This window comes from Crinia signifera, chromosome 1 (genome assembly GCF_055691185.1).
Source record: "Crinia signifera chromosome 1, ASM5569118v1, whole genome shotgun sequence".
Lineage (NCBI taxonomy): Eukaryota > Metazoa > Chordata > Amphibia > Anura > Myobatrachidae > Crinia > Crinia signifera.
The window spans coordinates 88,335,053-88,362,919 of record NC_139217.1 but is presented as its reverse complement, the minus strand read 5'-3'; the positions used below and the strand labels follow the sequence as shown (position 1 = coordinate 88,362,919).

The 27,867-nt window shown below is 42.8% G+C and overlaps 1 protein-coding gene across 11 annotated transcripts in view; it reads left to right on the top strand.

Annotated features, from left to right (window-relative positions):
- PCM1 (pericentriolar material 1) overlaps window positions 1-27,867 on the top strand; it is a 108,909-nt gene that overhangs the window by 43,830 nt on the left and 37,212 nt on the right. For all 11 annotated transcript variants that reach the window (XM_083169484.1, XM_083169521.1, XM_083169476.1 and 8 more), the window contains 14 exons: window positions 1,112-1,289; window positions 5,400-5,509; window positions 6,638-6,854; window positions 8,068-8,239; window positions 12,721-12,903; window positions 15,916-16,073; window positions 16,366-16,583; window positions 19,444-19,601; window positions 20,022-20,151; window positions 21,989-22,129; window positions 22,729-22,913; window positions 23,623-23,817; window positions 25,640-25,862; window positions 26,764-26,909. In XM_083169484.1, coding sequence (XP_083025610.1) covers window positions 1,112-1,289; window positions 5,400-5,509; window positions 6,638-6,854; window positions 8,068-8,239; window positions 12,721-12,903; window positions 15,916-16,073; window positions 16,366-16,583; window positions 19,444-19,601; window positions 20,022-20,151; window positions 21,989-22,129; window positions 22,729-22,913; window positions 23,623-23,817; window positions 25,640-25,862; window positions 26,764-26,909 — 2,414 coding nt within the window. The remainder of the gene's footprint in view (window positions 1-1,111; window positions 1,290-5,399; window positions 5,510-6,637; window positions 6,855-8,067; window positions 8,240-12,720; window positions 12,904-15,915; window positions 16,074-16,365; window positions 16,584-19,443; window positions 19,602-20,021; window positions 20,152-21,988; window positions 22,130-22,728; window positions 22,914-23,622; window positions 23,818-25,639; window positions 25,863-26,763; window positions 26,910-27,867) is intronic.

Sequence of the window (27,867 nt, the reverse complement as noted above, 5' to 3'; positions counted from 1 at the left end):
AACATGTCGGCATAAGGAATGTTGTTTTTTTTTTGTCGCTGTCTGTATTATGACTGTCAGCTAATGGGTGTAGTTGTTATGACTGTTGGTATTGTGTCTGTCGGTAAATTGACTGCTACCCTATTAAATATCTGTAATTTCTAAATCCTTCCATCATTGGATGTGGCTACTCTCAAATGAAACCTGAGAGACTGCATGTTTAAAACAATAACTCGGTAACTGGATATTAGGTATGTTTTGGTATACAGCTCAAATAGCAAAAATTATGGTAGTGTCCAAATATGTATGAACCTAACTGCATGTGCTGCCTAGTGCGGTGGTTCCATGGTCTGTCATAGGCATGGTAATGCTGTGGTGTCAGATTATGAGAAATCACAGAATCATTGATCTTTAATGTGGCACTGCCACCTAGGAATATGTTACTAAGGTGAGCCTGATACCCAGCTGAACAGAGCCTGTCAAGTCCTGTCTATGTGGATGGGTACATTTTTCTTTACTTTGTAGTAGAACAAGCAACCAGCCTATGTGTAACACTTGGTTGCTGCGGTATTCCCTTATGGTTACAGTATAGATGATATACAATGTCTAGGTTGACCACTAATGGTCGACGCAAAAAAAGTCGATCTAATTTGGGTCGACACTGACACCAGGTCTGCATAGGCAAGGTCGACATGAGTTGTTTTCATGATTTTTTGGGGTCTATATAATTGTACGACGTCATGGACACCGTATATCCCGGGGCACACTATTATATTCCGACTCTAAGCTTGTGTTGACCTTTTGGCAGTGTCGACCTAAGGCAGTGGTCAGGGAACTCGGTCCTCATTACCCCACACAGTGCATGTTTTGCTGGTAACCCAGCAGGTGCACAGGTGTACTAATTACTCAGGGTCCGCAGGTGGAGTTAATTATTTCACTTGTGATTCTGTGAGGAGACCTGCAAAACATGCACTGTGTGGGGTAATGAGGACCGAGTTCCCTGACCACTGACCTAAGGTATGTTGGACCCTTTTTAGGTGTTGAGCTAGTCATTGTCTAGTCACTGACTGCATACCTTCCTTTATATATGTTTGTCTACTATTGAATTTTCCAATTGCTTTTTTGTCTCCAGGCAATAGATCCTCAGCAAGAAGCCAAAGAAGAGCTTAAAAATATGAAGAAACAACACGCTTTACTGACCAGAATGCTGCAGCAGCAGGAGCAGCTCAGGGCCCTGAAGGGAAGACAGGCAGCCCTTCTTGCATTACAACACAAGGCTGAGCAAGCTATTGCTGTAATGGATGAATCTGGTAAACTGGCTATAGTAACATGTACTGTAAATGCTATAATTATGTACACCCTTGTATCTGAAAACACGTGAGACCCTCTAAGACTGCATTTAAAACATTGTGTCTCTGAAGCAATCACCCCAATAAACAGTGCACAGAAATTATTAAGTACAACGGTGACCCATGCTGCTACAGAGTCTCATGTGCTCTAAATTTTTCTAGCTGTGTCAGTCATCTTTCATAAATTATAATCCAATCTATAGATTTCGCAAAAGCTTTTGATACAGTACCACACAAGAGGTTGCTAAACAAAATGGAGGACCTGGGATTAGGGACAAATATCTGCAGATGGGTAGGGAACTGGCTGTGTAATGGAGAACAAAGAGTATCAAATATGACACCAGTACTAAGTGGAGTGCCAGAGGGTTCGGTACTAGGGCCAATCTTATTCAATATATGTATTAACAATATCGGGATGGGGTTACTCAGCAATGTATCCATCTTTGCTGATTACACAAAATTGAGTTGAGTTATTAAATCAACAGAGGATATCATCGCACTTCAAAATGATCTTAACAATCTAGATGAGTGGGCTAAAAAGTGGATGATGAGGTTCAATGTGGATAAATGCAAGGTTATGCACCTCGGGAGACATAACCGGTGTGCTAGTTATAACCTAAGCGGTGAGGCATTGGGTATTTCAGTTCTTGAAAAGGATCTAGGAGTCCAAATTGATAACAAACTGAGGTGTAGTGCTCAATGTCACATAGCAACAAAAAAGGCCAACCGAATTCTATCATGTATTAAAAGGGGCATGTAAACTAGGGACTCAAAAGTAATTATGCCACTGTATAAGGCACTGGTTAGACCTCACCTTGAATATGGAGTACAATTCTGGGCCCCACACTATAAAAAGGACATAATAGAATTGGAAAAAACCCAAAGAAGCGCAAATAAGCTAATCAGGGGAATGGAGAATTTAAACTATGAGTAGAGATTGAGCACTTTGGGACTATTTACACTAGAGAAGAGACATTTAAGGGGGGACATGCTCAACATGTACAAATATATCAAGGGCCAATATAAGGAACTGTCAAGCACCCTTTTTACTGCAAGATAGGAATCTAGGACACAAGGACACGGGTTTAGATTAGAAGAAAGAAGATTTCGTTCCCTCAAAAGAAAAAAATGATTTACGGTCAGAGCACTCAAACTGTGGAACTCTCATCCTGGAGAAGTAGTGTCGGTAGACACAATAAATATGTTTAAAATAAGGTTGGACAAACATTTATTGGATAAAAACGTTCAAGGGTACAAATAAGAATCATATTCTGTCTTTTAAATGAATCCAATTCTGTCTTTTACAAGGGATAAGCTATTAAATCCTAGGTTGAACTCGATGGACGCAAGTCTTTTTTCAGCCTTCTCTACTATGTAACTTCAGGGGAGACTATCAACAGCTTGGTTGTTAAAGGAAAGGCCTAAATTTGAACTTTAAAAGGTTCAATACATTTCATCATGTGTGTGCTACTTACACTTTACCAGTAATTAATATCTGATATGACTTATCTACCCGGCTATGTCCTGGCTCTGTATGACACAGGCTCCCACTATTCACTCCTGGCTGCCTGGCGATTTTTATTTATTTATTTTTGTTTTGTGCCATTGTGCATTATACATGCACTAATCTTATGAGGACATTACAAAGTAACCATTATGCATGTTATAGATGTATCCCCTATTTCTACCACCAAAGAATTGCAGATGTGTCCACATACATCTTTCCTTAGTTTGCCATATGTCATGTTACACAACGTGTTACTCTGTAGCGCAAATGTCTTTGCATATGGATTTTTCCATTGCAATGCACTTTATTAGCAAACAGTGTTTTACTGGGAAATGCTAACATAGCATTTGTATGCAGATACAGCCGCGGTTGCACACAGAATATAGAAATGCAGCATATAATTGTAATCAGTAGATGCTGCTAGTACGTTTTAACCGCTTTGTGAATAAGATACATTGTAGTGGGAAAAAAATCACACTCCAAGATTCTTTTAGCTACAGAGTTACACAATGGCATAGGCTGACTAGAAGGGCTGTTTAACGTACAAGGAGGCTAGATGTATGTGGACACATTTGTACAAAAGAGTTTGAACATATAACAAATTTATAGTAAATTCACCAAATAAACTGAACTTCCTTGTAAAGCATAGTTATTACAGAGTGTAGTATAACCTACATGGCCATTAACGGGACTGCACCAACGTACATCTCTGTGCTACTGCGCTGACAAAGTACAGCGCTTCTTCCAAAATAACCCAGCCTTAGCTGGTATACGGTATGAGATCCTCACTTAGGGCCTTATTCTAGTTTACTCTTTCTGACAAAATCCTTCTTAGATGGACAAAGCCATATGCACTGCAGTGGGGCAGATGTAACATGTGCAGAGAGAATTAGATTTGGGTGAGTTATTTTGTTTCTGTGCAGGGTAAATACTGGCTGCTTTATTTTTACACTGTAATATAGAGCTCACTTTGAAGTAGAACCCCACCCAAATCTAATTCTCTCTGCACAAGTAACATCTGCCCCACCTGCAGTGCACATGGCTTTGTCCATCTAAGAAGGAATTTGTCAGAAAGAGTGAACTAGAATAACCCCCTTATTGCCATGAAGGGCAGCCGACTATGTCTGCTGTTTACCCATATCCTGGCACACCTCCAACATAATCACCCACTGGTATCAAACCTTTCAGCGTGTGCCAGCGCTGGGAAATTACCTGCTAGTGCTGAGTCCTCACCTCGCTACCACCATCTGTTATTCACCCTGTACGGTGCACTGTGTGGCCTCCATGGTGATAGCAGGGGCTATCAAACATGGGGAACTGCTGTCCGTCCTTTCTGCACATGTGTGACAATGGGTCTACAACACAAAGGTCGACATGCAAACAGGTAATTCAAAAAGGTTGACACACGCATCAGGTCGACCTGGAGAAGGTCAAACGGTCTAAAAAAATTGTTGAAAATGTCAACATGGACACTAAAATGTAGCACAGCGTCACCTCGCATGGCTTGCCACGTTCACCATGCTTCGGGCACGATGCCTTGCTACACTTGGCACACTATTTTGTTCTCCCACCACGCCCCCCTTGTGGATGGTAGGGTATGAAATACCACCTGTCGGCACATGTTGGCTCCAAAAAAAGTGAAATACCCCATGTCGACCTTTTGACTGTCGACATTTTGACCGTCGACCTAATGCTTGTGTCTACCTTTTTTTGCGTGGACCCATTGTCCGGATCCTCTTTCTGCACCTCAGCGCATTCTATAAAATGTAACTTGGCCAGCACACAACCACTCCAAGCTGGAGAATGACCATGAAAGCAGCCATTTATCATAAAAAGCAAATTCCTTCTCTAGAACTAGAAGAGGAAAGAGTGTTGGATATTATTTATGGGCTATGAATGGCAGCAGCTGTCTGATTAAAATTTTGTTTCATAGTCTTCTGCTAACTCTCCTTATTACTACAAGCCATACCTGATAATGCTGCATCATTTGAGCATGGACAAGGCGGTATTTGCCTTTTTTTGTTTTATGTTAATTTGTTTCCTTCATACATAATTGCACAATAATTAACTCTTGCTTTCAAACCTTCACACCTTGTCTGAAAAACCTCCTTTTCAAGCAAGCATTACCTATTCACAAATTACCACTTTAAACTTCCTAAGCCTCTTTTGCCCAATTATCAACCCCCCTACACAGTACACACAAAACTTGCATGTGTTCTCTGCCTGACCACAAACAGCCTTCTATCCCCACATAACATTGCTTGTGGTGTGACCACGTACTTCCGCAATGCACCTTCTCTTGCGGAACCAATTATTTAGTATGTAGAAAACTCATATACTACTATATTTTGTAGCAAGCTGTCATCTGTCTGCCTGTCCATACCAAGTCTCTGTGTTATGATATTTTCTCCACTTGTGAAGCCCTATGGACAATGCTGGCACCTTATTATAGAAAAAAAAAGTTTAAATAGCATCTGTTTATTTAAGTAGAAATCTTTTTAATTCAATAACACCATATCAAATAAGTTATTCATCAGATTGTCTGTTACTTGTTTTCTCTCCAGTTGTAACAGAAACCACAGGAAGTGTTTCTGGATTGAGTTTAACTTCAGAGCTAAATGAAGAATTAAATGATTTAATTCAGAGGTTTCATAACCAGCTGCATGATGTTCAGGTACAGCTTCATTTACCTAAACAATTGCTTGTGTAAATGACTACGTATGGGCTTTGTCACCCCATTACATACATTTGTTAGAATACAAATAGCCAGCAGCTCTACTATTGCCAAGAATATAGCGCACACTGTCAAAGCAGGATTGAAGGTGGCATGCACAATATTGGTATGATAACCTAGCAGGCTGTGTAAAGTAAGGCACCACACGTAGTTTGCAGCACTGTACAGGTTGGGATCATTTGGTCTACACCATTAGGTCGACATGGGTCTAGGTCAACATGGGAAAAGGTTGACATGGTTCTAGGTTGACAGGTCATTAGTTCGACATTGTCTAGGTCAACATGGGGGTTTTCACTGTTTTTTTTACCTGAATGTCAACACAGTCAACATGGAAGTGCACCACGCCCTAGTGGATGGTAGGGCATGAACTACCGCCTGTCAGCACATGTTGGCTCAAAAAACAGTGGAAAACCCCATGTCGACCTTTTGACTGTCGACCTAGACTATGTCGATCTAATGACCTGTAAAACTAATGACCTGTCGACCCTTTCCCACGTCGACCCTTTCCCACGTCGACCCTATGACTGTCGACCAAATGACCGCATCCCGTGCTGTACGTATAGCAGACTAGAATACAGGGTACACAGGACTAAACATTACTGTAACCGAAGAACTAAAGCGAAGCACAGGTAACCATTATCAGCACAATTCTTAGTACACAATACAGCTGAGATGTGGAGAAGCAGAGAAGCAGAGGAGCAGTCTGAATGTTACCAGGAGCTGGTTGTGATTGGTAGAGATGAATGAACACAAGTGAGAAGAGATGGGGTAAGAAAGCTGTAATTGAAATGTAAGAAGGGCTGTAAGCACACGAGGGCCCTGCTCCAAGGAGCTTACAGTCTACAGGGATAATTACACTTTTCCCCTCCCCTCATGTCATCATTTGTTGAATCATTTACTTTGTATGATCTTCAGAAAGTTATCTTCTTATTTAACACATATTCAAATGTAGAAGCCATGATATGGGTGATTGTATTTCTCTTTAATATGGGACTTTGTACTCTAAGGCTATTGGGGATGGTTTGTGTTCACCTCATTGGAAACTAAAATTATTCTGTTTATTATTAGGGTCCACCAGTACCAGATAACAGACGACAAGCAGAAAGTCTCTCTCTTGCAAAAGAGGTTTGCCGAAGTGTAAACTCTTCTGTGTCCGAACCTGTTTCAGAGGAGAGAGGACCACTGCTCAGTAATGTGGGAACACTGTTGGGAAAGAGACACAAAATGGACTCTATGCTAGGGGAACCCCATACAATGCAAGATCACCATCTTAATAACACTACATGTGAGTAAATGCTGTCATTCTTGTTTGTTCAACTGTTGTTTTTTTTTTTTACCATTCTAGAAAGTCAAGTACACTTTTTCCTTTTCCATTACAATAGTTTTCACAAGTGAACAGAAATGTATTTTGATTCGCCCAGTATTTGTTACATCTTCCCTGAACGAACTCCGCTTATTGAGATCTACAGTGGTGGAAGTTAGAGTAAACACGTCATGGAATGGTTTTCTTTTTTACCTCCCAACTTCAGCGAAGGTGGAGGCGGGACGGTGTGCGCACCGAAGGCGCGCGGCGACTTGGGGGAGTGGCCTGCCAAAAGTGGGCGTTGCCTATACTCACGAGGTCATGCCCCCGTTTTTCGCAGCGGTGGGGTTATGCCCAGCGGCGGGAGGGGCGTGGGAATGTCCCAACATATCAGGACGTTCCCGTGATAAGCGGGACAGTTGGGAGATATGCGTTAATCCTAATGAACGAAAAAAAAACAAAGTTTTTCTGGTAGACAAAATACATGAACAGTCTCCTGTGATAAGGCGTATTACACAGTACATTTCTTTAGTATGATCAAGTCTATACATCCGACACTTCAGCCTATACAGAGATGCGACAGATCCTTACACAATGTGTTTTGGGCAGCAACAAAAAGTAACATATAGGTACTGTTTTTCTTTGTGAGCTCAAAAGTCTGTTTTACTCTACCAGATTTATTTCTTTTCTGTCTGTTAGATTGTGTGTGATCCAAAATAATATACACTTTGCTAAGCTTTACAAACGGTTTCTTATGTCCACTATTTGTTTAAATTCCAACATAACCTATTGTCGCACTCATTGTTGATAAGCCAATCGCCATGTGCAACATCCGTGGCAAAAGGAGTACTCTCGTCGCCACGCTCATGTGGATTATTCACACAGGCGGTTCGTAGAAAAGCATTGAGGGGCACATGTTAGTGTTGCGTTTTTGCGCCATGGATGTGTCTTGCTGCGTTAAACTGGCACTATTACAGCATTGATCATGGCTATATCTGTATATTAACCGAAAGGTTTATCATGATCAAAATATTATGAATATATAAAATTATCACCCATCTTATGTACAGTATATGTTCCATCTAATAGCAGTCTTAAAAGTAGGATATATCCAAAAAATGGTAAATTAAAATGAAGATCTTGATTGAAAATTGTATATGGTTTAAACCTTGTTTAATAATTGCTGGTTCCACAGGCTCCCCGCAGAGGGTTATGGATCAAAGGAGTATAGGTTCATCTGTCTCTGCGCCACCAGCATTTGACAATAGAGCAACAAACAGCCCAGGTGCAGCGGCTGCTTGCCCTTCTGGCACTTTTATGAATGATAGCGAAGATGAAGAAAATCAAAATCCGGCAGAAAAACTGAAGTATGTTTATTTTCTTTTTTTAATACATAAGTCATTTAAATCCATTTTAAAACGGTCTTTACAAAACATGAATTGATCCAGTGTGGCACTGTGGGTTCTGGACCATGTAGCCTGTTCTTTTTGCATGTTTATGTAAAAATGGAATTTAGCACAGCTGTCTCCAAACCATTAATATTTGTTTTAACTTGTAAATATCCAAACAGGTAACATAAGTTAATATATAATCTATTCTCCATCACATTTTAAACACAAGGAGAGCAGAAAGGTTTCAGGCAGCCAATTTAGGTTCACTTCATAGGAATACCTTGGGCAGTATAGGCAATGCCTGGAAGAGATAATACATAAAAGGGGGAGACCTAGCATACTAAATTCAGATACATGACAGTGTTCGCGAAAACCACCCAAAAAAGTGGGTCCCGGGGACCCTTCACTTCTAAAAATTGGGGTCCTACCTGACCTTTTTTGGGTGCCAACGGAATAAAGCCTCCTCTCACCTTCTCCCCAGCATGGCACATGTGGGTCGGGGGGGGGGGGGGGGGGGGAGTATGAATTGTCCGACTCGCATAAAGATACATACAGTATACACTAGAAACTATATAAACCTGAAAAAAGGGACAGTAATTTAGGGCATGTTTTTTTACATGCACACACCGTTATGCCCAGTACACATTACAGCACACACCGTTATGCCCAGTACACATTACAGCACACGCCGTTATGCCCAGTACACATACAGCACACACCGTTATGCCCAGCACACGCCGTTATGCCCAGTACAAATTATAGCATACACCGTTACGCCCAGTACACATTACAGCACACGCCGTTATGCCCAGTACACATTACAGCACACACCGTTATGTCCAGTACACATTACAGCACACGCCGTTATGCCCAGTACACATTACAGCACACACCGTTATGTCCAGTACACATTACAGCACACACCGTTATGCCCAGTACACATTACAGCACACACCGTTATGCCCAGCACACGCCGTTATGCCCAGTACACATTACAGCACACGCCAATATGCCCAGTACACATTACAGCACACGCCAATATGCCCAGTACACATTACAGCACACGCCGTTATGCCCAGTACACATTACAGCACACGCCGTTATGCCCAGTACACATTACAGCACACGCCGTTATGCCCAGTACACATTACAGCACACGCCGTTATGCCCAGTACACATTACAGCACACGCCGTTATGCCCAGTACACATTACAGCACACGCCGTTATGCCCAGTACACACTACAGCACACGCCGTTATGCCCAGTACACACTACAGTACACACCGTTATGCCCAGTACACTTTACAGTACACACCGTTATGCCCAGTACACTTTACAGTACACACCGTTCTGCCCAGTACACATTATGACCTGGTGCTAGGGCCTCTTTGAGGGAAGATAGCCAACATTGGGGAGAAGTGACCCAAGGGGGTCCTGGTGCTGGGTACTGTTTGGCTGGAGGGTACCTGGTCTGGGTAATGGCGGCGGTTGGGTGCTGTTTGGCTGGAGGGTGCCTGGCGCTGGGTAAGTGTGGCAGCGGGAGTAGGGGGGATACCTTTCTGCTGGATCAAGTTGCAGGCTCCAGCCTGTCCCGACACCAACACCCGGCCTCTGGTCCCTGGTCTCCCGCTGCAGACGATGCTACACAAAGGTAGCATTGCCGCACTCAGTTGCGCTGTTCTCTGCAGCCGCTGGAGTTGGCTGTCACTCCACGCCGTCTCCATGTCTGCGCGCCGCTCTCCTTCTTCAGCCAGCGGGTGGACTAGTGCGGGCGCCGGAACGTTGCCGCACTTAGTCACAACTCCCGTCACTGGCTCTTGAGGCGTCCTCTCTCCCTCCAGCGGTCCCGGGGTGCATGCCTTCTCAGGTCAGGACAGCTTCTTCTCCCGTCCGCCTCTGATTTCCCGCCGTCACTTCACTTCTACTCCTCCGCGGACACAGACGCTGCTCCCTCTGGTCACAACGCTTCCCTTCTCGCTGGGACCTCTGACCCCTCTTCTCACTGGTCACACCTCACTTCCTCCTCGCTCCCATACATCCTCCAGTGCTGTCAATCAGCCTGGGGATGTTTTCTTCGCACCCCAAATTATCTGGGTATTAACCCTGCCCCCACTGGAAGACAGTGGCGAAGGCTGGGGTGCCACAATTGGCTGCCAGGCGGCCACTGTACAATGATTGAGTCCCGGCGGCCGCTGCAGTGATTGGCTCGCAGCGGCTCACGCCGGCGTCTCAGTCACAGGTACAGAATCTGAATCTGCACAGCGCGTCCTCGGGGACCCCTTTAGTTTTGACAGCTGAGTCCCCGGGGACTGTTTTGGGGTAAAATACGCGCTATAGCGCGTTTTTGCGAACCCTGCATGATCATTACTATATCGGCAGAACCATATCTTTTTTTTTTTTCTTAAACACAAGAGTATATGGCAAGGTAGGCATTGTGTGGCACACGTAATAGGCTACAATGTGTGAAATAAGCAATACTGGAAACAAACAATGGTGAAGTTAAAGCGACTATCGGGATACCCACCTCACATATTGTTCCATGTGGTGGTCATCTATCCCATGAAAGTGCCAGATAAGGCGGTCAGATAGCTGCATGACGTAGCTTATAATGGGCATTATGAGCAATTCACAAAAGTTTTGTGACTTGCTCATAATGCCCATTGAGGATATGCATAAAGTACAGTAGGTTAAAGTGGGCAAAGATATTGTGTAAGCGGTATAGGGTTGAAGGTGAACCGAGGATGGATAGTAGATGAATGGTCCATAATGTGGAAGTATGGAGCGATTGCAAAGCCATCATTGTATTACATACCTCCCAACAGTCCAGATTACAGCGGGACAGTCCCGATTATCAGGGCCTGTCCCGCTGTCCCTCCCGCGGCCGGCAGTGTCCCGCAGTGAGGGGGGGCTGTTGGGAGTCCCCCCTGTCGGCTGCTAAGCAGCGGGGAATAAACGCTGTGCGCATGCGCACAGCTTCTATTCCCGCAGCCAGGGGGTTGGGGGCATGGCTAGAGGCTCACAGAGCCTCTGGGTCATGCCCCCATAGCTGCAAAATGGGGGCATGGCCTATGCGTGCAGCTCCCCGTGAGGCCACGCCCCCATTTTGCCGCTATGGGGGCATGACCCAGAGGCTCTGTGAGCCTCTAGCCATGCCCCCAACCCCCTGGCTGCGGGAATAGAAGCTGTGCGCATGCGCACAGCGTTTATTCCCCGCTGCTTAGCAGCCGACAGGGGGGACTCCGAAATTAGGCCACACCCCGAAATTTCTGGTGCAGCAGCAGTGTCCCGGTTCCGGGGACAAGAAAGTTGGGAGGTATGGTATTACAGAACAAAGTAAATGGTAAAGTAGATTAATAACAAGTGCCATACTGCAATATGGATGAGAACAGTAGGTAGAAATAATGTTTGCTATGTTAAGCACACTTGCAGGGTTTATATACAGTATTTGCTCTAAATTGACACAATCGTTTAATGGTTCAGTCCAAATCCAGTTCAACCTTCTGCCATGTAGTGGTGCTACATCCTTGAGATAGCATCTGTAAGCATACTGCCTTCACAATGGCAAGCCCAAAACCTGTTTACAGTTCATGCTGGGTATGGATCAAAGGATAGACTGTGTCTAGGTCAACATTGACTCAGGGAAAAAGGTTGACATGGAAAAAATACATGAGTTTTTTTTTCAGGTTTTTTTTGTCAGTGTCAAAACTTGAGCATGTGGACCTCAATTAGTGCAGCACACACCATGGCCTGGCATGCTTCACTTGCCATGTGGAGGTTAAAGTATGAAAAAGTCCAAGAAATGTAAAAGTAATTGTGAAAAACTCATGTCGATCCTTTTTACTGTGGACCTATCATCTGGATCCCGTTCTTGAAAGTCTTAAATAGTACACACTCTCTCCAACTGGTCCATTGGGATTGTGTGTCTCATCCCTATGTTCAATGGGTATGTTTCTTTGAAGATAGACTCACAGTTGCAAACTATCGGTCAGTCTGTACTAAATTTAATTCTCAGGAGCTAACTGCGTATGTTGCTGAGGGGTAGATGTATGAAGCAGTATTAAGGGAGGAGAAGTGGCCAATGGCATCCAATCAGCATTAAAGTATCATCTATAATTTGCATAATATAAAATTTATACAGAGCAGCTTCTTACTGGCAATAACATGCCAGTAAGAAGACAAAATGGAAAGATGATAAAATAAGGCCATACTAGTACCCCAAATGTCTTGCATTTTTTAATGGTACTTGGGGCTTATGTTCTTTTCACTGTGTTTAAATTTACATTTTACATGTTCCTTATCCTAGCTATTGATGTCACATTTTGCTTATTGGCTGGATTTTTTTTTTTTTTTTTTACCTTTCTAATGTGTTATTTTCTATAGTGAAAAGCTAAGCCCACTGCATGTGCTTCAGATGTTCTTATATTTATTTAATCAGATCTTATACTTTTCTGTTTAAGAAAATTGAAAGAAGTTCGAAAAAGGCTTAATGAGCTACGGGACTTGGTCCGGTATTATGAGCAGACATCCGATATGATGACGGATGCAGTAAATGAGAACACCAAGGATGATGAGGAAGAGGAGACCGAAGATTCATGGGTTGAATCTGACCAGGAAGTGAATCAACCAGTTATTAACATAAGGTAAAAATACTTCAAGTATAAGCATGACACGTATATTGCCAGCCTTTCTGCAAATGTACATTGTTGTATGACTCCTTGTATTTTATCGCACCTTCCAGTCCTGGTGCTTTTAGATTACATTCAAAATGAGTTAATTGCAGCATTGTAGAACATTCTAACTATTTTCATATATGTTTTAAGAGTTCAAGGTACAAATGCAGGGTACAGACACATTGCCTTAAGAAATGTCAAAAAAGCAACTTCAAAACAATACATAAGAAGCATCATAAATAGAATATAGAAAGTGTATGGGGAAAAAAATTGAAGGTGGGAAGGGTGTTTTATTTTAGTCAAGCGAATGGAATACAGAGGTGGACATTTACTAAGGGCGTTCTATTTCACATGGGCAACCAATCAGAATCTATTTTGTATTCATTCAGCACATTCTAGAAGATTATAAATAGTACGATGGGTACTCTTCACCTAGCACGGCGCCCACGATGTCCATCACGGTCATCGGGGGTAAAAAATCGCGGCCATCGCATGCACTAAAAAACGGGTGCGACGCGATGCCCGCGATTTCCCATAGGGATCAATGTTAAAAGTGTGATTGGACGCGATTTTACTGTTCAATGCCTCAATGCCCGCGATTTTTCCATAGGAAACAATGTTAAATGGGCCACAGAGCCCGAATAGTCCCCCTGAAGTCTGAAATGGCCCCCACAATTGTTAACGCCACCCCACGATCAACGTGTAACCGAAGCGTGGCGAGCGCAGCGAGCCCGCGAGGGGCGGCGGTACGCGTCCTCCGACCTTTTCATACCCCCACTATCCACGTCGGCGTGGAGTTGAGAATAGAATAGTGTGGCGAGCGCAGAGAGCCACCGAGCCCGAAGCGTGGCGAGGGGACGCGGATACCTGTGAAGCCCGCGAAGGGACGTGTTTACCTGTGAAGGTATTCGCGTCCCCTCGCGGGGCTCGCCACGCTTCGGGCTCGGTGGCTCGCTGCGCTCGCCACACTATTCTATCCTCAACTCCACGCCGACGTGGATAGTGGGGGTATGAAAAGGTCGGAGGACGCGTACCGCCGCCCCTCGCGAGCTCGCTGCGCTCTCCACGCTTCGGGTTCAAGTTGATCGTGGGGTGGCGTTAACAATTGTGGGGGCCATTTCAGACTTCAGGGGGACTATTTGGGCTCTGTGGCCCATTTAACATTATTTCCTATGGAAAAATCGCGGGCATTGAGGCATTGAACAGTAAAATCGCGTCCAATCACACTTTTAACATTGTTCCCTATGGGAAATCGCGGCCATCGCGTCGCACCCGTTTTTAAGTGCATTTGATGGCCGCGATGCCCGCGATGGGCGCCGTGCTAGGTAAAGAGTACCGTACGATGCAACTTGCGCTTACTAGGAGACTGCTAATTGTCCAAATCGGTTTTCAAAGTTATAAGACGGTGGACGTAACTTTTTTCAACGCTAATATCCACTATGCTTCATATACTGACTGGTGAAATACAAGTGTAACCTATGAAATTATTCTGCCTGGTTTCTTGGTGCGTCCTAGTCACATCATGCTGCGACTAAGTATTTTCAAGTTCGATACCTAAATAATAATCCCGGCACTAGCGCAGTTGCATTGGACTTGGCTGCTGACTTGCGCCAGGATCTTGCCTCACATGATGCTATTTATGTGAGGACATATTTGTAGGAGAATACAATTTGAGAGCTTGTCGATTTCCTTGGAAATTAAACTTTTGGAACCCGCAAAGGCAGTTGTGTGCTACTTGTCCTAACTGCTTTGGTTCCACCTGGTCTCCCATGCACAGATTTACAAAAGTCTAGGTTTGACGCTGTTCCATCCAGTTATGCCACATTCATTGTATTGTGTTTTGCACCACCCAGTTGTGCTTATACCCTTAGGGTCAGCTTCTGGATATTTACACGTGTTCTGCTGAGATTAAGAATTTGCTTTATGTCCTAGTTTGGTTTTATTTTTGCAGTATTTCTCTCCGTGTCTATTTGGTTTTTACATTAGCAGTCATTTACTTTAGCAGTAATACGGTAGTCTGTGTTCTAGTGCACCGTATGGGTTTGGAGAGAGAAATATATATTTTTTTTCAAATCAATCTTTAAAATTGTAATTCAGGTAAGTTAATATAGTCGTCACACATCTTAATGGTCAAAGGTATCGTTTCTGAAGAACCCATCTGGATTCAGGATGACTGTTTTCCTCCTCCAAATGTTGCTTTGTGTTGGCGCCAGAGTTGTAGAGACAAAATAGATAGCAGAACAAAACTCTCTGTTTTACAATTTGGGCTCTCTGCTCTGACCAGTATGACTAACCTTCAACTGAATACCTGCTTACAACCAGGGATTTGGGAGCAACACATATACACTTGTTCTGATAGAAGAGGAACACATAGGTTTTGTAATGTGTTTTAATGATGTCTTGAGTAAAGAGTAGGATGGCAGATTATTAAAGGAATTGCAACACAGAATAGAGCATTAATATTGATGCAGGGGATAATGATGCCAGAAGGTGGTTATTGATATCTGTGGATGAAGCTTTTTATTATGGTTATGAAATTTAGATGACTGGTGAGCAGGCTGATGGTGTTCGTAATGAAGACTGACACAATATTTGCATGTGATAGTAACAAAGGGCACATGCCAAAAAGAGGGATAATGTGTAGGGATTATGTAGCTGTGAGGGAGGGGAGCATTGAGTACATAGGAGCTAAAGAGGATTGATGTAGAAATGGTTATTATACTGCATACAGAAATACGTGTTGTATTTATATGGACTGGTAGGTTCACCAATTTATCCGTCGGCTTCTAAATTATTATTGTTTTCAGATAGTAAAAAAACTCAGATTAATGTAGATTATTCAAGAGCAAAGTCTAATATTATAAAGGTGAACTACTTCAATATAACCCCAGGATAATCTGTAGCGATCCGTGCACAGTGGCTCTTTCAGGTTGAGGACTGTGACCAGTTATAATTTTTGTAATTTTTGTTTTACTTCTACAGAAATCCACAGCGTTTGAGTAGCTGGGGGCCAGTGAATGGCATCACTAATTCACAGTGTGGAACAAATAACCGAGATGAAAGGCCGCTTAATACAGACTGTGAAATAAATAACAGATCTGCCGCTAATTTAAGAAGCTTCAATGCGTCCGCTGCATTGGGTACGTCTTACTGAAATGTATTAACTGGAGTTTGACTTTATTATTTTGGCATTCACTGAATGCTGTGATGTACAGTACTGTTTGTGTAAGCTTTCTTAAATAATATATGGTCTGGTTTGAAGGTCGACTTGATAAATGTTCTTCACATCTTATACTTCATTCCAATTTGTTTTCAAAAAATTTTATTTCGCATTTTTTGCTTTAATGCGGTTTGGATTTAACTAATCGCTCCAACGGTGGTTATTTGTAGCATCCTTTGTGTGATGGTATGTTTTTTTCTATTTACTTCTAGATTGCCTGTACAATAGGGAAACTGAAGATAAAGGGTGTGATGGTGAGCTGGATGAGGATGATGATGTAGATGTAGAGGAAGACCAAGAGAGTGCAGTATCCCTCTCCAGCCGAAGCAGTGTCTCTGAAGACCCGCAATGTGATGACTTTGATGAAAAATTTAACCGTCTAATAGCAGCTAAGCAGAAACTAAGACAACTGCAGGATCTGGTTGTAATGGTATGTTTACACGTTTTTGTTTTCAGTTACCGTTAATGGAGGTTATTGTTCAATATAAGCTACTATATTTTAGGTAGTAGTGTTTATTTTTTTTTATTTTTTTGTGGGGCTGTTGATAAGAGTAAGGTGCAATAAGCTTCCGTATGCACAAAAACTAGTTAGCTACAAAGTGAGCATTACTTTTTTCAATGTTGTTCCCAGAGGAATCTATACAAAATTGCATCCGCTCAAACCACTTTGTGAATCAGTCCAAAGCAGCCATTTCTCCTATATGCTGTATTAAAACCTCTGCTGCAGCTTCTGGTGACTCAATACCAATCCCATGCATCTTGAAGTTGCAGAGGGCCAGGTGTAGACTTTAAAAAAGTTGACCAAGCTCCTGTATGCTTTCATAAACCAGAATATAGACCACTTTGTTGGACTTGTGGTCAGGTGTATTGTGGTGATGGAGAGGGGCATCGCAAATGTGGCTACTTGCCTGGTGCCTGGAAATGGCTTTCAGCACTTACCAGTAATTGTGTGCTGCTGCACGAGTGGTATGATAGCTATATGCCCAGTCTTGACTACAAAAATGGCTGCACTCTACTTGGCCTTACTGCAGTTAACTCTTAACGTCTGTGGCAACACCTCCAAATGGGTTCCAATGGGCTGACTGGTATTTGCTCCCTGAGTCCAAATGGTAAGTCCAGGATTCATTTTCACTGATGACCTCCCAGAGCTTGAGCAACTGCCATCAAATCTAGCTAGCAAGTTGTGGCATCAAGTAACCTGAGCCACCTCCTGCTCTCTGGTCAGCTATTGGGCACCCAGCATGCAGAAACCTTGCTCAGGGTTTTTTTTTTGTAGTTTCAATTGGATGGATCCCAATGCGTTGCCTTAATGAGATATATTTCTCCTTTCGTCACTGGGCCACAGTCACGCTTGTGTCCCCCTCAGCTATGGCCTGCATGGCAGCAACGTTGTCCTTGTTGATGGTGGACACAGTTTGGCTAGAGCGCACCTTATCTTCCAACGTCTGTATCCGATGCCAAAATTCTGCAAACCACTCAAACACGGTCAAAAGGCTCCTACTGTCACAGACCATTTTAGTAGTTGTAGAAGATCATGGCTATTCAGTGACCTCAGAGCTCCAAAGACCATTTTTGAAGGAAGCAAGCATGCTTTCAATTGTATATTCATATTTAAAAGTCTCTTCCCCACAGTATTGGGAACAATAAAACCGATGGCCTAAATGTTCCAAATGGAGAGGTAATGGTATCCGATAACAAGGCAGATGCACTCAGATGTTCGCAGTCTGCATCTATCTGCTGGTATCAAGTATAGTCCTTCCTGTCGGGGTCCCTCAGGGTTCCGTCCTTGGCCCCATTCTGTTCTCTCTCTACACCTCCTCTCTGGGTGCACTCATTAACTCCTTTGGCTTCCAATATCACCTCTATGCAGATGACACCCAAATCTACCTCTCCTCTCCTGATCTGTCCCCCACTGTTTTCTCTCAAGTTTCCAACTGCCTCGCTGCCATCTCTACCTGGATGTCTGAGCGATTTCTGAAGCTGAATATGGACAAAACCGAACTTATTATCTTTCCCCCACCCAGAGCTATGCCCCCTACTAATATCTCTATCACTGTTAACAACACCATCATCTCCCCTGTTCCCCCAACTCCGCTGCCTGGGTGTCACTCTTGACTCCTCCCTCTCCTTTGCACCCCACATCCAAACGCTGGCCCATTCTTGCCGGTTCCAGTTACGCAACATTGCTCGCATCAGGCCCTTTCTCTCACAGAGTGCAACTAAGCTGATCATCCACTCATTGGTCATCTCACGGCTTGACTACTGTAATGCTCTTCTCACCGGCCTTGCTCAATCCCAACTAGCTCCTCTCCAATCTGTCCTCAATGCTGCAGCCAGGCTTATCTTCCTCTCCCGCCGCTCTAATTCTGCTACTCCCCTTCAACAAAATCTGCACTGGCTTCCATTCCCCTACAGAATCCTCTTCAAACACCTCACACTCACATACAGGGCCATCTCTAATTCCATTGCTCCATATATCTCTAACCTCATCTACATTCATACACCCTCCCGCCCTCTACGGTCAGCTGACGACTGTCGTCTCTCCTCCACCCTGATCACTGCTTCCCATGCTAGAGTACAGGACTTTGCCCGTGCTGCACCCCTTCAGTGGAACGCACTCCCTCGCTCCATTAGACTCTCCCCGACCTTGCAAAGCTTCAAACGGGCACTGAAAACTCACCTATTCATCAAAGCGTACCCTTCCACTGCATAAACCAGTTGGTTCTCCGACCCCTTGCCTGTTTCCTGTTTACATCCTGCTATCTAACCACCACCCCCTCGCTTGCACCTCTTGTAATCTGTCTGTCTCCCCTTCCTACTAGATTGTAAGCTCCTCCGAGTAGGGCCCTCTTCCCTCCTGTTGTCAAAGCCCACTTCTCTTCACATGTCACTCACAGCTCTCCTTTACTCCAACACTCAGTGACCATCTTCGTCTGCATACTCCTCTTCATCATTGGCCTCAAGCCTCTAGTTGTATGTTGATTGAGTCCTCACTACTTATATCCAAGCTGTAATGTGTATTGATCTGTGGCGCTCTTTATTTGTACTGTATTTTTGTTATTTATTCAATGTTATGCCAAGTTTTGTTTCCCTGTATTGTTCCTTTGTACGGCGCTGCGAAACACTTGTGGCGCCTTATAAATAAAATTATAATAATAATAATAATAGTGCAGGGAACCTGGTAGTAAAATAAAAGCTCACTGCTCCCATGGATGCCCCAAGAACATCCCCCATTCATAGCACCACAATGGTAACCTGACCTTTAATTTAACCTTTTTCCCTTTCCTCAGTACGGTGATGATACAGAGTCTGAAACCATACCAGCTGATAGGTCAGCTAGTGGCAGTCATCATTTACGGGAGGAGGCGGACTCAAAGCAACAACCAAATAACACACGCCCCAATGCATCTAGAGCGCAGAGAGATGTAGCTCTTAAGGAACAAGCAAGGTAAAGCGGGTTTATTTAACGGTGTTAAAGGGCTTTCCTCATTTTAACGATTGCAAGTGGGTACATGGCTCAAACATTGAGTTGCAGTAGTTCCTAGTTCCCATTTGTACTGGTTATTCTGGCTGACACAAAAAAGAGAAGGTTCAGATGCAAGAACTAAAATGCAAATTGGCTCCTCATTGGATTGTTGTGACATCTTTCAAATGAGAACCGGCTGCTGCTTGTGTCTGGTTCTTCTCCTTGTGGAGGGGCTAAATCACTTTGGCAGAACTCCTTATTGTAATTAAGCTGTAGGGACTACTGCACTTCACAAGTGATGGGATCACACAGATTTGCTAATCTGTAATAAGGTTATTTATTAAAACACTTTTTTAAAGGCTATTTTTATCTGTTTACTTACAATGAACATTAATATTACAGAGAGAAATTTTATGAATCAAAGCTTCAGGAGCAGCAACAGGAATTAAAACAGTTACAGGAAGAAAGGAAAAAACTTATAGAAATTCAAGAGAAAATCCAGACACTGCGGAAAGCATGCCCCGACCTTCAGGTGCGAGTGAAGCTTAATTTAGTTTGGGAATAACTAGTTGCAACGCTTATTAGAATCTGTATTGAGTATGTGATACTTATACCCCTAGCAAATATAACCCGTGTTTTTTTGTGCGGAGATGCTCATCAACCATGTTTTTTTGCCAATGGAAAAAGATCCTTGAAAACAAACCTAACCGAAAGCCCTGGGAATTCTACCCAGGTAGCTACCAGGGTCGAACATGGGAATAACCCAGATCTGAGTGCAGAGGAAACGGAACGTTACCTGGGTTTTCATTTTAAGCGGCCAAAAGCATTTTCAACTGCCATATGGGCAGAACTGAGGGCATGGGTATAGGCAATGTTTTTAGAAGACAGTTGAACATGCTGCGTGCATAAGCCAGTGCTGTAAGGGGTAGGTTGCATGACCGATGAGGTCGGCCGGGATGTCCATACCATCAACAGTCAAGATGTCCATAAAAAAATGAATATTGTTGCTGGTTCAAAATCTACATATTGGTGGATAGAAAATAGTGAAAAGATCAGAATAGGTGAGAACCCTCGCATCATGGGACCACACGGGCCACCCTATAAACACATATGTGAAACTAAAAATAGAGGTATACTACATGTTATGCATCATAATAAAGTACCAGCCTAAAAAACACATCAGTAATATAGTGCTTACCAGTATTTATGGTGCACTACGGTTTGCAGGACAATGGATTTCGGTAGTCCTTACACCGACGTCTGAATCCCAACTGCTAAAATCCCGACAGATGGGCATTGGCTATTCTCCTTTTGTGGGGGTCCGTGACCCCCATAGAGGGAGAATAAAATAGGTGTCGAGCGTAGCGAGCCCGCAAGGGGCTTTGTTGCACTTCCCCCGCTGCCTGAGTCCCGCAGTCAGGATTGCGATGTCGGTGTGTTATACCACACCCACTCTGGGAACATATAGACTTGCTGTCCACACCGGCCGTTTTCCATTTTATAGTAATCTGCAGTACAAGTGCATTGACAATACCCTGGCACTAGTCTGTTTTAAAGTATAAAAACAAAAAAACAATCTGGTATGACTTTTAAATGGTTTTTACATTGACATCTAAACCATTCTTGTTTAGGCTGTTGCCGATGCCTGCATCTCAGAGGCTGTTATATTTACCCCACAGTGTGAAATCCATGTCTATCTCTTAATTATCCTCTCACTCTATGCTATCTCTCACCATTGGACTCTAAACTTGTGTCTTCACCCTTTGAGTGCCAACATTGCTGTGAGTGATCCTCAAAATATCCACTAAAAATGCCAGCGTCGCTCACAGCGACTGTTCTTTTAGTATAAATACAAATACAGCCAAGTCAATTAATTGCAGTTGCAGTGAGCGATGCTGGCATTTTTAACAGATATTTTGAGGATGTAATACTTCAATTGATATAAAGTTATGGGGGGTATTCATTCCTGCGTATTAGGGTTAAAAAGGATGATATTTCCATCTGTCGTAAATATCGTCCTTTTTCGACCAAAAAAAAAATAGGTCTCATACCCGTCTGACCGACTCAGTGTCACAACATCCCTGTATTCCACAACCCAGCGGCCGTTTTCAACCACGCAGATTTGACTTTTTACAGTGACACCTTCTAAACTCCAGGATTCTCTAGTGTTTTCCATTGGAATCAAATAAATGGATTTAATTGGTAAATCTAAACTCCGAAATCTGAGTGTAAGATTCAGATCACAAAATAGGTCTCCGATGTTGCGATATCATTACTGATAATGTCAAATGTATGCTAATTTTCATATAAGTGATTTTTTTGTGCAAAAATCTTATTCAGGCATTTTTTTTTTCACTCTTTTGATCTAGTTGTCAACCTCTAGTGTTGGAACATGCCCAACAAGCAGGCAAATACCTACTGCTTCCTCAACTCCAGATATTAATGAGAGCATCACTGTAGTTATCCCTAGCATGCCGGACCCAGAAGACTCCTCTTCCGTGGATAATGAGGTAAGAAACCCCAAGCTGCCCTAACTTTTTTGAGCAGATTCAATTTACCTGCAGCAAGACCCATTCAATATTTATTCACATTCTTTGCACACCGCTTAGTGCGCGGAGACCAATAAGTTTAGCATTAGGTGCTGGAATCTATGGGTTATCCTGAGTATTAAGCTTCCAATGGTGCGTTTAAAGTGTAGGGACAAGAAGCCTTAATTGAATAGCTCAATGAGCTGACGATTAGCTGAGGATTCTGCCACCATGTCTTCAAACTTCCAAACAATATATAAATGAATTCTAAATAATAAAACCAATAACTAAATATGGACTGAGAGATATGACTAGGATGGCCCTGATCCTCAAAGTTTTGATATTTCCAAATCTACTTAATTATTAAGATACATTATGTAAACCCAAAGGTCAAATTAAGACTTGGCATACTGATTTATCCACAATAACATCAAAACCAGGTAAAGATAGTGAAATCCATCATGACGTAACTTGTTTACGCAGACATTAAAGTTCATGATGCATTCTGCCCTTTAACCTCCTCGCCGGCCGCATTGAATACAGGCCTCAATACAGATTATTTTTTTATTTTATATATGAAGGTATGGTCAGAGATTCGCAGGCATCAAATTTTAAGGGAAGATCTTCGTCAAAGAAGGAAGCATCTGGAGTCCTTGATGGCAGAGCATCAGAAGAGACAAGGACTGACCGAAACAACATCTGCTGGCTCATTACGAAGTGATGACTCTGAAACCCAAGGTCTTCAGCATCAAAGCAAAACTGAAAAGTAAGTGTAATTGCCATAACCAACATTGAGGACAAGGCTGGTGCCGATGCTATACTCCGGCTGGTGCTGTCGAAGTCAAAGGCCACATCCCTTTGTCTTAATACTGTATTATCTTTTTAATTCTCAGCTGTATGTAGAATGCAGCCTTATAGCGTCTTATGAAGGCTTTAATGTAAAAGTGTGTGTAAACAATATCTGAGAAGCTGGTGGTATGCGGTCATTAGGCTCACAGTCAATAGGTCAACCACTATAGGTCGATACATGAAAAGGGTTGACATACATTAGTTTGACAAAAGCAAAAGGTCGACATGGAAAAAGTTTTTTTTCTAATTTAATTTTTTTATTGTTTTTTTTAACCGACTTGTTCATGCTTTACTATCCCAGTAGCATAGAGGGAGAATATAATAGGGCAGCGATGCAATGGGACGCAGTACACTCATTTGGTGTCCATGTTGACCTTTCTCATGTGTCGACCTGCCTGTTGACCTAACGATCCACACCCCTGTGTGGTGCCTCCTCTTATTTCCCAAAAATTGTTTAGCAATTGAACTAAAGTATTGGAGTTTATTCCCTGTAATCTGGGGGATGTTAGTGCTATTGGGAATATGGTAATATTAGCCCTGGAGAATTGTATGAAGCTACAAATCTATGATCATGCTCATACCAGACTACAAAAGGAGAGACTCATTCTATCTCTGTTTTCTGTTAGAACAATGGCAACTTGGGGAGGATCCACAGAGTGTGCTCTGGATGAAGATGGAGATGATGGCTGCATTTCTGATATAAACCAGGCAGAGGAAGAAGAGGAGGAGGAAGAGGAAGACCACACGTTCCATGAAAATACGGCTCTTCGCCAAGGCAGCATGAATCGGAGTGCTTTTAGTGGGAAGAGCTCTAAACAGGGGTTAGTGATCCTCTACAGACATGTTATACTATTGTTAGCCCAGATCAGTATATCCTATTTGTAGTCTGCTTTTATATCTTTATCCCCAAGCCTGTATTATTATGTTACACAATGTCTGAAAAGGAAAATATTACCTTTTGTGGGATCTTTCTGGCAAAAACGAATCTGCAGCTACTTTTGCCTCTAATTATATACACACATTACAGTACACTTCAGCGTTTTATGTTAGTGCTTGTTCTAAACAAAAAAGTCTAATGACCATAAACATGAATTGTTCATCACTGACCCTTTTTATAGACTTCATGTTCATTCCCTATTTAGCTGCCATATACAAGGAGTTGCAAATATCTATTTTTAGGTTGACATAATCAGTAAAACGTTTTGTCCTTCCTGAAGTCCTTGTGTTCCACTACAATAGGGGTGGGGAACCTTTTTTGTGCCAAGGGCCATTTGTATGGGGAAAAAATCCTTCGGGGGCCATATGTAAAAAATTTCTCTCCAAAATTGTAGTGTTGCAGTTGTCCCACGCTCCGGCGGCTGCCGCTGAATAGGCCTGACAGTCTCCGGCTGCTGTTGATGAAGAGGAATCTCGCGGGAACTACCGACCTTTCGCGAGAATTCCCCTGTACTTGACTCCGAGCAAAGCCGCCGGGCGGGTTGGCGGGCCACTCAGACCGGCCCGGGCCTAAGGTTCCCCACCCCTGCACTACAAGATAGTGCTCGTTTTATTTTTTTTGGTCAGATTCTTCACTGGTACAGGAGGCATTATAATGCGAGCATTTGAACTTTTATAAGAGCACATGACAATTCCAGTCAGTCTTTGCATTTCTAGCTGTGTGGGAAGGCTTTGCACCAAGTAAAATATTAAAGGAATTTCTTGTTACCTGCACACTGAATCTTATTTGGCTAGCTAAAAGAAATCCTTTATAGGCAGGTAGAAAAAAATTGGCTCGATCACCCTTTGCTGCACATACTTTTTGTACTAGATTGCATTCCATCTCATTCCATCGCATTCAAAACACATGCAATGCGATCTAGTACAAAACGCATGGTGCCTATAGTACTGTGTATGGGCACCTTATGCACTTCAGTCAAGATGCAACAATAGACTATAGAATCTCCAGGAGCTCATAAACTCACACTTGGGGGTTATTCTGGTTGATTCGCAGCATTGCAAATCCACCAAACCCCACTCGCCAAATGTCCACCCACCCGCCGGGTTCGCCCGCACAGGCTACGATTGGATGTTTAACATAAACATCCATTCGTATGCTGCGGGTAACCTCCTGCTTTCTGAAGGCAGGTTTCTGAGTGGTCAGCTCTATCTGCTTGTTTTCCTATCCTGCTATTTACCCTGTCCAGACAGTGCTCTGCATTAAGCCGACTTTTCAGATCAATGTGGTTTCCAGATTTCACCTGAACCAGGACTTATGTGCTTTTCATCCTTCTTATCCTGACGGCCCTCTCCAGTTCTTGGTCATTCTGAAGTTGCAGCATGGTCCTTAACAGAGGAGGGAGAGGATCGTTAACAAAGCACAGGAGCCCACAACTTCAAGGATGTTGTGTGCGCACTTGATGAGAAATTAAGATATCACCCAGAAGGGCCCTTCCAAGTGATATCTTTTTACTTTCTCATCGAATTATTGGGCCTTAAAATAACCTTTGTGCTGTTAAAACTTTTCTATAACTTTTTTTGGTAAAGAAATGATCGTACTGATAATCACAACCGAATCCTTTATTAAAAGACAATTTGATATTCATTGCAATGTTTCAAGCATGTGAATCCACTAGGAAATGTCTTATTCATTGTCATTGCTCATAGATGGAAAAGCCAGTGTACATATTCTGTTGATGGCAATTACCGTCCCTCACCCAAAGCAAGACAGCAGCAGAATATTAGCATGCGGAGACAAGAAAATCTGCGATGGGTGTCTGAGCTGTCTCAGGTGGAAGAGAAGGAACAATGGCAGGAGCAAATAAACCAGCTCAAAAAACAACTTGAATTCAGCACAAATATATGCCAGACTTTGATGCGTGACCAACAGGTACTCCAGTTGCACCCTGCAATAAGTCCCAGTTATTTCACTTTTGTTTTTGTCTTAGTTTAATAGTGTTATGAAATAAAATTCTTAGCGATGTGATGTAAAGTAGACTAGGTTAATCCTGTCATGCTGAGGGATTTCACAGAGTTCTATAGGGATATAAATATAATAGGGAGCATTATTTGCGAAGGGTTAAGAGTACAGAACATTTACTGTATAGGGCAAGGTGGTGAATTTCAGAGGAGGTGGCTGCACAGGAAAATTCTGAATGTGGCAGTGTAGACTAAGATGAGTCTGAATATTTATTGGGGGGGGGGGGGGGGAGCTGTGTTAGTGGGTGAGGTGAGTAAATTGGGTGCTTTATGGGAAGGAGAGCCAACAAAGCAGCTAAAAAAAAAAAAATGAGTCAGACAAAGCAAGTTAAAAGATGAGACCAGGAGCATATTGCCAATAGACTACTTAAAAAGGGAGAGAAGGAATAGTAGAAAATCAGAACGTAATGGTTTGCAGTAGTTTAGGCGGTAGATGACACAGGTATGAATAACATATTGGGTAGTCTCCATATAGAGAGGAAGCGTTTCATCCTGTATGACACCTAGGCAGTAAAGCTTGCGAGTGTAGAAAATAATATTAATTAACAGGAAAAAGACATGGCTTTCTCAAGGGTACGTTCTCCTTTTAAACTAAAAGTGCATACACACAGAAAGATTTGAAGCAATATGTAGGCATTCCCGATCAAAAGGAACTTCAGATTGTTCCGCATATGGTTCACGATGTGCGTACCCACCGATCGGTAAGATTGGTCTATGGGGGGCGTGGCCTGATCGGGAAGGAGGACAGCAGCATATTTCCCCAGCTCCTACCTCTTGTTGGTACATTGATGGTATTTGCATTTTTGTTTCAGTCTCTCTCCTACCTCCTACAAAGCATGTACACAAACCCGTATAGTATGATGCCCAGTAATGTCGGTACTCCACAAGTCCACCTTATCATGCATCAGTTGAATCAATGCTACACTCAGCTTACTTGGCAACAGAGCAATGTTCTCAGGTACATGTGTTTTTTTTTTTATATTACAACATGTTGATTACCTGTATTGCACCATTTGTCAAAATACATATATTTTATCGTCTTGTAAAGCTGTGTACACATGGTGCAGTTTTGGCTTTCGATTTTGACTATATAGTCAGAATTGCATAGCAAGTTAATCAGAAGCACCCAGTGTTCAGCCAAATGCGAGCCGCATGAGCGGCGTCTGTATCATAGGCAAGTCTATCTTGACTGTCAGCTATATAATTAATTTGGCCTAGGGCCAAATGGCAGTTAGCCAAAATTGGGCAGTCGAAATTGGCCATTACTATGAATCTTATGGGATGTACACTATGGCCGATCTGGTACCCACCATTATGGGTATGTCAAAAAGATTTAATGTTGTGGTTTTCTCAGACCATATTCTGGGAGCACCAGTTGTTTCTTCATAGGACTCTTTCTACTAGAGATGTGCAGGATCTTATTGGCTAACAACTGTCAACAACAGTCATGTGATTTGGGATAGCCAAAAAGATCCTGCTTCGAAATAAGAACCTGCACATCTCTTCTTTCTACAGAGTATTGTAATTCAGTACTGTTAAGTTTAAGAATAGGATTCTTCATAATCAGGTCTCGGCCAATAATTTAGGCTCTGTGGTATCATTAGAATTTTTCTGTTTTTATAACTTTTCCTGGTACTTATGTATTATCTGGGCTCCCATGTTAAATGCACCCCATTTTTTCATACCCCTACTATCCAACTACGCATGGAGTTGATTTTATATAGTGTGGCGAGCGCAGCGAGCCACCGTGCCTGAAGCGTGGCGAGCGGACGCGGTCTCATAAGAAAAACGGGAGCCCAGATATTACATAAGTACCCTTTTCCTCAGCCACCATAATGTCTCTCATGTACGGTTATTCCTGCATAAACTGGTTAAACAAGAGACCAATACTTGTATATTTATCATGGAATGTTGGT